Consider the following 13,128-nt stretch of genomic DNA (forward strand, 5'->3'; position numbering starts at 1 on the left):
TGCCTTTGTAGGGTAGCAGAATATGCCCCTCCAAATATGCCACTTCAGCACAGGATTATTTTGAGCTGAAGATAATTAAGAAGAAACAGATACAAGAAAAGCTCTCCGGTCCCCTATTAACTGCCAAAAAGCAGTACATAAATTTGCAATGGTGTGTCTTCCTTTCCTGTACCAAGAAGGGCAAAACTCTTAATCACCAGGAGACAGTTGTAGACCCTTACCAGACCAAAGATGGGCACCAAGAGGAATTTACATTACAAGCTTTACTAAATAACTCTTATGTTCCATTAGTTTCCCCCATATATTTACCTTCTCACAGTTTGCTGTCCCTAAAAGCATAAACCCCTTTTCCTTTGTCTTGTCACTTCTCCACAAATTTATCATTCTTTGTTAAGATGCTACATAGGGGCTTCTCTGGTGGTGAGGTGGCTGGGAGTCCGGCTGCCAATGCAGGGGACACGGGTTCAAGCCCTGGTCCGGGAAGATCCCACATGCTGTGGAGCAACAAAGCCCGTGTGCCACAACTACTGAGCCCGTGTGCCACAACCACTGAAGCCCATGTGCCTAGAGCCCATGCTCTGTAACAAGAGAAGCCACTGCAATGAAGAGTAGCTCCCCCCCCAAACGCAGCTAGAGAAAGCCTGCACTCGAGACCCAACGCAGCCAAAAATAAATAAATAAAATCTATCTTTAAAAAAAAAAAAAAGATGGTACATAAACCTCAAGTTCTGACCCCCCTTCTCTGAATGACTCATCACTGAGTTCTCCCACATGTATGTACAATACATGTGTTAATAAACACTGTTTTTCTCCTTAATTTGTCTTATGTTAGTTTATTTCACAAGGCAACTACTGACCTAAGAGGATAGAGGATATTTTTTTTTCCTCCCTGTACCTTCTGAGGCTAAGGAGAAAAATTCTTAAATAGTATGGATTACATAAGTAGGCACAAACAGACACCCAGTCTTGATAGGCCTGGGGGTCTGCAGAGGAGAGACTGAAAATGGACTAACATTGGAATCTGATGAAAGTCCTCAAAAGGCTAGACACGAAAGCAAAAATTCTAGCTAAATAAACCAACTACAGCAAGGTGAGCCTCTAAATACAAACAGATACACTGTGAGGCTGAGTACCTTCCTCTGACTTGGAATTTTTATGGGCTCTGAATAGAAGTACATGATATGTAAGTAAAAAAAAATGATGCTAGTTTAGGTCAATGGTTCTAATTTAAGATATGGCTCTGAAACAGCAGGTTAATGAAGCAGGAACAATTTTTCTATTGACCAGAAAGAAAGGAGAACACTCTCAACCTAGCAAGAAGAAACCAGAGCAAGGAGGAAGTATAACTCTGAAAGTTGAAGTAGCCAGCAGAGCAAATGGAATGCCAGGCTGCTAGGGCTTGAGCAGCTCTGCTTAGAATCACATACTGCCCTGAAAGCGTTGTAGCCCACACTTACTTAGCACATGTGTTATGAATAAATGTGTGAGAATCACATTTCCAAGCATCTTCTATAGGAAATAAGAGTAATGTGAGATACTAAAAAGAGTTAGATTTGATCATAATCAAGTAGGCAGGGGATAAGGAGGTATATTGATTGTTATAAACATGACACAATTATATTCACCAATGGATGAGGTCAGCAGACAGATGGGCGATACACACACACACACACACACACTCTCATGGTACAACGTGACAAGTATCAAATACCAAATGTGAATGAGAGTGTTTCAAAGGAGAATTAGCTTATTGCAAGATGAGATAATCAGGTGAAATGTGACATATGATCAGCTTTCAGACAAGTGAAGGCATCCCAAGATGAGGAAAATGGTAAGGAAGGAGGAACAGAATGGGGAAGAGGGGAAAAAAAAAAGTGTACATGCTGTGTTCAGGGGATGGGCAATGGAGTAGAGGGGTGTCAGCAGGCTTTAACAGGAACACTACCACCCCAGATACCAGGCAAATTCCTCCTCATTTCAGAGCTCTAAATGACGTCCATATGTGATGGCACCCACATTTTTATCCTCAAACCTAAATTCCAGACCTTTATATTCACTTGGACGTCTAATAGGCATCTCAAATTTTTTATACCCCAAACTAAACTTTTGGTTCCTCTACCCCAACATATGTCCTCAGACAACTCCTTCCTATGAGCTGCTCAACCCTATACTCGTACTCTATTCTCTTACCCACATCACACCAAGTCCAGGTGCAGGCAATAAGGAGGTACACTGTTTTTAGACGATTTAAAAAGTTATGAAACTGACAAAAATAAGCCTTTTTGTATTATCACCATGAGTAGGTAACTCTAAACAAGTCAGTGATATTCTAAACACTGTCTCCCCCCAAAAAACTCTTTGGTGGATCTAAATTCTAAATAATGGCTACAGTTGCTACAGAGTTTTAGTAATAAATGTTTTTAAAATAAATATCCACATGTGTCAGGTCTACAGTCTTCCACTCTACCAGCTGAACTACTGAAGGTGAAGCAATTATACTCCAATAAAGATGTTAAAAAGATGTGTAAGCTTTAAATAATCCCAATTTTATTACCCATTCATTAATAAACTGAGTTCTACAGAACAGTTAATATGGAGAACTCCAGTTAAACAGCAACCACTGGCACATGCTGATTCACCTACAAGCATATTCCTCATTCCAACGGCCATAGGCAGCATGTGTCTCCACCCCTGCAAGACTACGTATTCCAATGTTTAAACAGTTGATCTGAGATTGATAAAATGATAACACATGAAGCAACATGAATCTACTTCAATTCTATCATTTTGTGTGACCAGAAGTTTTTAACTTGGGTTTAAAATAGTGAAACTGTGAACTATACCTTTAATATTGAAATTATTTTGTTTTAATTGCTAATATTTTGTTTTATGGGCGTGAATAAAAATAATTATAATCACCAATTATGACATAATTCTCTTTGAAGATTATTTTATTGCACAGACTAGAGGATAACCATATTTTAAGAATTATCTATTCCATATATCAAATGCTCTAGGGACAGCACTAAACTGCCATTTTTGAAACCCCCTCATGCATTTATAAACACCTGACATACTCTATATTTGGTTTATTGTTGCTTTATTGTCTACCCCCCCACTACCAGAATACGAGCCCCATGAGAACAGGCACTTTGCTTTATTTACCTTTGTATCTCTAGGGCCCGAGACAATGACCAGCACATAGTAGGAGATCAATAAATAAAAAAGTAAGGAAGGAAGGAAGGGAGGAAGGAGGGAGAAAGGGACAGAGGGAGATTACCCTCAAGACTGCGTATTGAGAAAGGGGATACAAGGACAGAAGATGGAATTTAATTGGAATGGTTACTTCCCAAGTTTGTTGTACTTATAAAAACAAACTATCATTCTTCTATATGTGCTCTTTTAACAATCTAAAGTTTTGAAAGAAATCTTCCTTGTGGCCACAAATCCTTTAGTACAATTAGTGGAATGCCCAGATAAGCTAAAAAAATAATCGTTCTTATATGTTCATGTTTCTTTCATCTAAATGGAATTAACCAGTAACAACCTCCTTCCATTCTTTTTAAAGCACGATGCTCATACTCCGATAGAACTTTGCTTTAGTTTATTACGCGAAGGTACCACACTTTAAATTTGTGTTACATGACACATGTTCTCAAAATATTTTCTATGACCAAATCTATTTCACCTAAACACCATTTCCTCATTGTGAATCCATAGGTTGTCTTTTTGTTTTGTTGATGATTTCCTTTGCTGTGCAAAAGCTTTTAAGTTTGATTAGGTCCCATTTGCTTATTTTTGTTTTTATTTCTTTTTCCTTGGGAGACTGATCTAAGAAAACATTGCTAAGATTTATGTCAGAGAATGTTTTGCCTCTGTTCTCTTGTAGGACTTGTATGGTGTCATGTCTTATATTTAGGTCTTTAAACCATTTTGAGTTTATTTTTCTATATGGCGTGAGTGTTTTAAGTTCATTGATTTACATGTAAGCTGTCCAGGTTGCCCAACATCAGTCGTTGAAGAGATTGCCTTTTCTTCATTGTATATTCTATAGAGTTCCATTTATTTTAAATAAAGCAAACTCCATCCAATTTCTAAGCTTAATATGAATTTCTGAAAATCAGATACAAAGTGAATATTTTCCATTTCAGTGTATGAATCTTCATGGGAATAAATGATTATGTGACTGAATCCTGGTTTAATAATGATGTTGATTAATAGTAAATAATAATATGGTATCTATGAGATAAACACTGCATAAATGTACATTAAAATGGAACATTTTTAGTAGACTCTAACATAATTATAATCAAATGCAAAACTTAAAGAGACTGGAGAATGAAAATACATGACCAGGACAGCACGTCTGTGTACACAACAAAATGAATCATCCAATATTCTGTGGAGTTTGGTTTCCCCATCTCTAATTTGCATAATTTTCACATATATATATCGCCATTAAAGGAAAGATTCACAGGGGTGAAATAAGCTTTCTTTTTTTTTTTTTAAAGATTTTTTTGATGTGGACCATTTTTTTAAAGTCTTTATTGAATTTGTTATAATAGTGCTTCTGTTTTATTTTTTGGTTTTTCTGGCCGTGAGGCATGTGTGATCTTAGCTCCCTGACCAGGGATTGAACCCGCACCCCCTGCATTCGAAGGTGAAGTCTTAACTGCTGGACAGCCCGGGAAGTCCTAAAATAAGCTTTCATATGATTGGTTCCTCTATTCATAAAATATTTTGCTGAGATTTCTCTTAAATTCACAGAACTAGACAGAGAAATTTTAAAATAAATATTGCTTAAAGCCAACTGCAAATTTAAAGTGAATAATGAAATCAAAATTTGAGCATTTGGAAAAAGAACACTTAAAATACCATCTGTGAGCCTGAAGTTCCTATACGATTACGAACCAACAATGTTCATAATCATTTTACCCCATCATTTTTGACACTGTGAACATGAAATAAATGTAGGCATTACCTTAAACCACCAACGTATTCTTGTTTTTCAAATATAGTGATGTCAGAGTAGCCTAATCGAGCCAAGAAGGAAGCACAACTTATACTTGCAGGCCCAGCACCCAAAAGAGCAATCTTTGCAGAATAGGCTTCAGGCATTTTTTCTGGGGGAGGCAGAAAATGACTCCTGATTTGTGGGATATTCATTGCTTTGAACACCTACGGAGAAATCAATTGGCATGGTTAACATTTTTAAGCTAACTTTTACATCCTCAAACATAGTTTTAATGTTTCCAATCCATTTGTGCTTTTAATAGAAATAAGCAGTACATTTTAAGTATTAGCATACTTAGAAGTTATATTGGGTCAAGCCGATGGCAATCTATGCTTGACTAACTCTTTCTCAATCTTTGACATTCCTGTCTAAGGTCCTCTAGGAAGCATTCCTGACTCGCTTTCCCTACTCCAGCCCTGGTCCAAGTTAAATGCTCCTCCTCTAAGCTCCTGTATCATACCGTGTATGCTATTAATGAAACCATTTACCGCATGTGCCACGTTTCCATGTTAGCGGAACATTAGTTCTTGAGTCATAGAATATGTCATATATAAAAACACACACATATAACTTATTAACTATTTGTTTTAAATATTTTTAGAAACACGTTACCATTGTATAACCAGCAGTGAGCGTTAACCTGGCACATAGGCATTCAGTAGATAATTTATGACATCTGCTTCTGGTTATGATAGATTAGCTTTTGAAGAATAACATTTCAAAAATATGTTGGAAGCACTGGAGACCCTCTGAAGTAAGCCTGACTAGAGGAGCCAAGATCTCAGAAAAAAGGGAACAGCAGAGAAGTGAGGTGACAGTTTAGGAGTTACTTTTACCCTGAGGGAATTCGCCACTTCTTAGCAGAGTGAGGAATCTTGTAGATAGATGACCACGGCTCAGAAGAGACAGAGAGATTTTAGCTAATTTTCTAGGACTAGAGAGACACAGTGTTTATAAACAAAACAAATTTCTATAAAGCAGAAGGGAGCTTTCTGCACTCTGAGAGGCCAGAAGAAACAACTGGAGTACAGGAGTAGTTGAAGAAGAAAAAGTCCTAGTAAACACCTTACCATACAGCTGAAACTTCTGGAGGGCTGTACTCTGCAAGTGGGGCAAACCAGAGGAAGACATGTAACCCAGCCTGATTTAGATGAAGGTGATAAGGTCTCACTCCTGTCTACCTCCCAAATGATAGGGTGAACCTTCTGTGGAGGATAATAAGTCAACTGCAACATCTACAAATTTTCATATACGAGGCCTGGCTTTTGATCAAAAAAGCCCAGGCTTCTCATTAACTAAGAACTAAGAACTGCCAATAACTCAGAAAACATAAAGATATGCATACATAATCCAGTAAGTGTAGTTATCAAAGATAGACTTTAGAATAGCTATAATGAACATGTACAAAAAATATATAAGAATGTGAACTTCACCAGGAAACTTGAATTTGTTTTTAAAAAAAAAGAAATTTTAGAAAAGAAAAAAATTCAAAATTAAAATTGAAAACTAAATAAATGTACTTAACAGTAATTTGAACAGGTGAGCAAAAATGGACTCATAAACTGAAGATGAGTCAATGTTTTGTTCTGTTAGTTGTAAATTATTATTGCACTGGATTTTCCCCCTTAGTTTTATAGTAGGGTGCATCAACCTTGGTAGTTTCTGATGAACTGAATATTTGAATGAAATTTTGTAAACTTCATCACAAACGCAACATGTTTAGAAGTCTGGTTTTAAAATTATGCTCTTGGGGTTGAGTCATGACCTCCATCATTCTCATGGTGTACAGTATTGAATAAGTGTTTTAACATCTCCATGCTTCAGTCTCCTCAAACTGTAAAGTGGGGTTAATAATTATCTATCTCATAGGGCTAATATGAGGATTAAATGAGTTAATACATGTAAACCTAATCTGAGGGTTTCTCTGAATGCCAGGGCACAGTAGAATTTTACCACATAGTAGGCTTCCAGCAAGATTTTGATGAATTTCAAAATTCCTGAACTCCAGTGATAGTTACTCATTTCAACAAATGAGTAACACACGCAGTTCTTCCTCAGTGATACAAAAGGATGGTTATTTATAGGTTATTTGTAAGTGAATAATCTTGAGGAACATTTTAAATAGATTTCCTTGTATAATCACCCTGTGATTTCTGACTTTTCACTCATTTGGAAAGTGCATTTCTTTCATCACTCCATATTGACTTTACTAACATTTCCCCCATAATTTTCATATTATTTTGAGGCAAGGGAGAAATTATCCTGATTTTTAAAATGCAAAGACTGAGACACAGAGAGGGGCCATGTAATATTCCCCCAAGCCTCCTCACGTTCTGGAGACAGAAACAGTATTTTTCTAATAATTATGCAGTGCTCTCTAAATGGAAAAGGACATAACATGGTAAATGCAAAGATATTTACTGATTCTAATTTGAGAGTATCCTTTTTCTCATTTAAATATTTCTTACTTTCTAAAATGGTACTTAATGGAAATAAACACAAATATTTGGTAGCTATATTTCTTCCTCAATTACTCTACTTGTTCTTATAAACCAAGCAATAGCAACTATAAATTATAGGGGAATCATGACAAAGTTTTCTTGGATATTTCAGAATATCTCCACTAGTTGAAGGATATATTGTAAAAGGTTAGTTGTATTCAACATATCCCATAAGAGTTTTATATTTTTGCAAGTATTTAACTTGATTTTATTATAGAAAAAAACATAATTTCTGGTCATTTCTAAAGAGATACTATTTCATCAGTGTAGGTCTAAGAGAAACCTTAAAAAAATAATACATTGGTTTTCATTTTGCTGGTTTCAGTTTCTTTGAGTTAATTAATTAGCAATATGACAGTCTGGTTACCTTTTGAATGCTTAAATGGAAAGAGATTGTTATTTGTGCATCCAAAAGTAAGTTACCTCAAATTACATGCCTTCTAGGAGATGCTTCTATGTAATTTTCTTTGTAACTTGCTTCCTTTTGTGAAAGAAGTCAAAGGAAGTACTGAGTACATACTATTCACCGCACTCATCCTTAGAAAAGAAATATTCTTGGGCTGTCTGACAGTTTCTTCACCACAATTAAACAAGGGACACCAAAAGTGGGAACTGTGTTTCAAACACATGAGAAATAAGGAAAACTTCATGCTATGGCAAATTTTTAGTTATCAAAATTATTAATGCATTAGTGATTCTTAAAAAATGTTGTTTCATTATGTTCTTATTATTAAAATAGACATTATTGTGAGACATCGCTGGCATGGTAAAAATACTGTGTAATTTGAAATCAGAATATTCTGTTCCATTAAATTTCCACCTTAATTTGGTAAATATCTTTATGTGCCCTCTATATTAGTATGAATAAGACAAACACAGACCTTCCAGTCAGTAGTTCCCTGGGTAACAGGGTACTCATATGTCTTAAATATAGAAAAATTATTACAATGCAATCTGTCCATGTGTAGGGTTCATTTTTATACATGGTGCTGTTGGAGCTGGTGAGAAAGAAATGTTATCCCAGAAGGGAAGAAAGATAACGCCTTAGCCAAATCTTAAAAAAATGACACATGTTATTGTGGAGAGGATTTCACCTCTCTAAATGTCAGCTCTAAAATTAAGAGAGTAATAATTACTTCAACAATTTATTGTGAAGATTGAATAAATCAATGATGATAACCTCCCGGGATTAATGCTTTCTCTTTATAAGGCACTCACGTAGGTGCTTAACATTTACATCTCCAGCCCTAAAATCTTTAAAGTTAGGTATCATTGCTCATTTTATAGACAGCAGAACTGATTCCTAACTTATTATTCTACATTATATTTCATAGTTTTATTATGATTAAACTATATGTTCTATTTGTGATTTAAGGCTACAACTGAATTGAATAGTTGACAAAATACAATTAGAAAACATAGGTGTGTGTACTTTGGTTATGAGCAACTTTACTGATCCAAAATCATATGTAGGTTCAAACTAATCAGTGCAAGCACTCATTTGCCTTCAGAATTTGCTCATGCTGTTCTCTGTGCCTTGAATTCTCACCCACTCCCAACTTTACCATACTTGATGAACACCTTTCAGGATTCGGTTTAAATTTCACTTTCTCAACTCAGCTTCCCCTCCCTGCTAGACTATCTGTTAGGGTTCCTAGCTACTGGCTCCCACAGTATTGTCTGACTGCCCCCTCTCCGCACTTCATTGTAATTTGCTTGCTTTATTTTCTTTCTCACTAGGCAATAAGCTCCCTGAGGGCTAGTATCATTCCTATCTTGTTCATCACTGTATCCTTAGCACCCAGACACTGCCTAGTACCTAGTTAGTCACTCAAATATGTGTTCATTGCTGGAGTTGGAAAATAAAGCTGCCGGGGGTCAGGCAATCCACGCTACAGCTTGCTGGGGACAAAAAGAGAGCAGGGAGGCAACAGAGAGTGATGGAGACATGGTAGACTGGAGAGATCATTCCCCCATCCTGTCAGCTTCAACTGATTTTTAATATGATTTTTCAAGAAACAGCAGTAATGGTTAACTACTTATAAGCAGGTCAATAAAATAATAAAAGAACAGTAATTAGAAGGCAGCCAAAATTGAAATGTACTGGTTGTTATGTGATATGCCAGATAATCATTTACTAAACTATTTTCAAAGAGCCAGGTTTTCTTTGTAGATCACCATTATTTTTGCTCTCATGTTCTATTTCATTATTTTTCTATTATTTTCAGTTTCTTTCTTCTACTTTTTCCACATCTACCACCAACACATGCCTCCTCCACCTGTTTCCTCTCTCTCTAGCTTCTTGAAATGAAACCTGCTTACTTATATATAATCTTTATCTCTTCTGTTATATACACTTAACACAATAAATTTTCATGTAAAAATGGCTTCAGCTACATTTTACAGGTTGTCAATGGAAATTGTGTCATTCAGGTCTAAATATTTTATAATTTCTATTGTGATAACCTCTTTAACCCATGAGCTATTTACAAATGTGTGTTTTAAATTTGTTGCTATTACCTTCATTTTGACAATATTTTTATTTTTGATTTCCAATTTAGTTGTGTTGTAGAAAAGTGCAGTCTGTATGTATTTATTTGTTAACAATATATGTCCACACACATATATATCTATATGCACTCACTCTACATTAGTTGGGTACAGGAACCTTTCTGGATTTATTAAATCAATCTAATAAACTTTACTCAAAAAAATCTTACAAATTTTGAGTAAGGCCATATTGTAATGTATATGTAAGTTTATGAATTTTATACTTTTAAGACATTTATTCTTCTTTTCATTACTTGTTTTTCTCTTTATTTTTATTAGTACACGTTCCCTAAAATTCCACTTTTGTTACATATGAATATGACTACATTAACTTTTTTATGGTTACTATCTTGCAAGGTATTGCTTTTTTCAACCACCTTATTTTCAAGTTATCTGATAAGGTCTTTCTCTTTTAAACATCATATAGCTGTTTGGAGTACTTATTTTTAATCCATAATAAAGTCACTTACGTTTTAATAAGTAAACTTAATAAATACATTATTATGATTAATTATATATTTGTACGTATTTCTACTATCTGCTTTGTGTTTCCTGTTTACCATATTTTGTATTTGCTTCTCTCTCTCATTTTTTATTTTTCCTTTCCTGTCTCTCACTGGATTAAGTTTTCTACCCACCCACCCCTCTTTGATTCTATGATTTCTTAGAAGTTACAGGTGGTATTTCTATATTTTTTGTGATTACCTTTTAATTTTTAACATAGATATTTCAATGTTTTTAAAACATTGAAGAGAGATATCAAGTATCTCTCTCCTCCCAACACAAAAGGCCCTTACCACCCTTAACTGTGCTCTACCACACCCACCTCAAACACCTTCCTTGTCAATTTTATATAAAATTTTATCTCTATCTTTTTTAACACCCCAAAATGAGTTGTTATCATTACCTTACAGTCAATAATTTTATTTACCACCATATTTTTCTGGCTTATTTCCTCACCATCATTTCTTACATCTCTCTTTCATTCCAAGTTTGTCTCAGTCATGCTGAAAAATAACTTTTAGCAGTTCTTATAACAAGGTGAGTAATAAGTCACCTTAGATTTTAAATGCTTAAAATACCTTTACTCATGCTTGTATTGTTAAGGGAGAAATACAGTTCTTTATCTTAGTTCTTTATAAAAAGTGTTCTTGGCTTCTAACATCTATGGATGCTGATGAAAAGTCTGGGGTCAGTCTAAATGTTGTTTGGTTTTAAAGTAATCTGTTTTCTCTTTTTCTGGAAGCTGCTTCTTTTGAGGTCTTTGGTATTTCACAATATTATAATCGTGAGGGGCTTACATCTTTCCTTTCTTTTGGAAAATTCTCTACCATAACTGCCTTAAGGCTGCTCTTCACCAATCTCTTTCTATTCCATTTCTAAATTTAACTTTTTACTGGTATTTTTACTACAGTGAATATTTCCAATCAACTATTTTTCATACCAAATTCATTGTTTTTTTTTCATAATTTTACCTTATTTTTATGGATATTATTTTCTATTTGTTTTAAAGGCCTGATTGTGGTAGTATTTGGTTTCATTAGGACAAAATCATCTATAGGTTGAGTCTTTTGATTATCACTGGCAGCATTAGCTTTTTTAATGTGGCTTTGGACTTTTTGTTCCAGACTTATTCTGAGACAAAGTTTTCTGTCTTTGCACTTACCCTCTTGCTTCTTATGTACAGTATACAGTGGCCTCCACCCAGCATCACTCCTCTCCCTCTACCCCACTGCAGAAACAGGTCTCTAACTGGAAGCCCAGGGCTCCAGTCCCCAGGTGATATTTAGAGATAACACAGAAGCAAGTTACTGGGCCACCAGGCACATGCCCAAAACACTGGGGCACAGCTTTCATAGCTTATCTTTGTAGCTTCATATAAGCACTAGCCCTGCATCTATTTTTTTTTAAACTTTCTACCAGGGTTAGGTAAATCCAGTCCTCTACGATGCATAATGTTTTTGGTACTTATTATCCCACACCAGTCAAACTCCCCAGCAGCCCCTGATTGTTTGCTTATGCAGAGCCTAGCAGACAGTGGCCCAAGTCCCCTGTTTACTCTTGAATATTTCTATACCATTTCTGGCCCCAAAAGGTATTTACCTTCCTTTTTAGTTCAGCTACTAACTTTTCTTGTGTGCTTATTATATTTCATTTATAGTTACGCTTTGGAGCAAACGGGTATTTAAATTTTAACTCCCAGCATAATGGCTCTTACAAGTGATTCATGCTGATACACTATTACTGCTTTGTACTACTTTATACTACTACTCATCAAATATATTTGCAAAAAAAAATACATATTTTTAAGTTGTTAAGATTCAAACGAATGAAAGTCCATCCTTCTACACTGTAAGGTGCCCACAAGAGTATATATATTTGAACTTATAAAAAAAAATTCAAAAAACATTAATAGCAAATCTTAATAACCATGTGATTTCGGTAAATTTCAATGTTATTGCCCCAAATCTCTGAATGTATTTTTATGTGCTAAAACTCCAGATACTAATATATAGTTTTAAGACAAACTAAAATGTTGTGATGAAAATCATCTAACTATTTATCCATCTTGCAGGTTTAATTATTCATCATTGTGCCAGCACTGAGTATTTTTTTTTTAATTTTTACTGGAGTATAGTTGCTTTACAATGTTGTGTTAGTTTCTACTGTACAGCAAAGTGAATCAGCTATATGTATACATATATCCCCTCTTTTTTGGATTTCCTTCCCATTTAGGTCACCACAGAGCACTGCATAGAGTTGCTGTGCTATACAGTAGGTTCTCATTAGCTATCTATTTTATACATAGTATCAAGAGTGTATATATGTCAATTCCAATCTCCAAATTCATCTCACCCCCCAACCCTGCACTGAGTATGTTTAATAGATTTCTAAAGATTTTGGAAAAGAATGTCAAATATTTACCAATATCTTTATCAAGACATTATTCCTTTCTATTAATCATTGCATTAAGATCAAAAGGAGAGACACAAATGAAGCTTGTACAGGCATTACTTGTGTTTGCATCCCCAAGAGCAGCCCTCTTGATTTTATTTATACAAA

At 35.1% G+C, this 13,128-nt stretch overlaps 1 protein-coding gene across 2 annotated transcripts in view; it reads right to left on the bottom strand.

Annotated features, from left to right (window-relative positions):
- Positions 1-13,128, bottom strand: part of DPYD (dihydropyrimidine dehydrogenase) — an 828,512-nt gene that overhangs the window by 584,795 nt on the left and 230,589 nt on the right. For both annotated transcript variants that reach the window (XM_032630437.1, XM_032630445.1), the window contains exon 6: positions 4,982-5,178. In XM_032630437.1, coding sequence (XP_032486328.1) covers positions 4,982-5,178 — 197 coding nt within the window. The remainder of the gene's footprint in view (positions 1-4,981; positions 5,179-13,128) is intronic.

This window comes from Phocoena sinus, chromosome 1, assembly GCF_008692025.1.
Source record: "Phocoena sinus isolate mPhoSin1 chromosome 1, mPhoSin1.pri, whole genome shotgun sequence".
Classification (NCBI taxonomy): Eukaryota; Metazoa; Chordata; class Mammalia; order Artiodactyla; family Phocoenidae; genus Phocoena; species Phocoena sinus.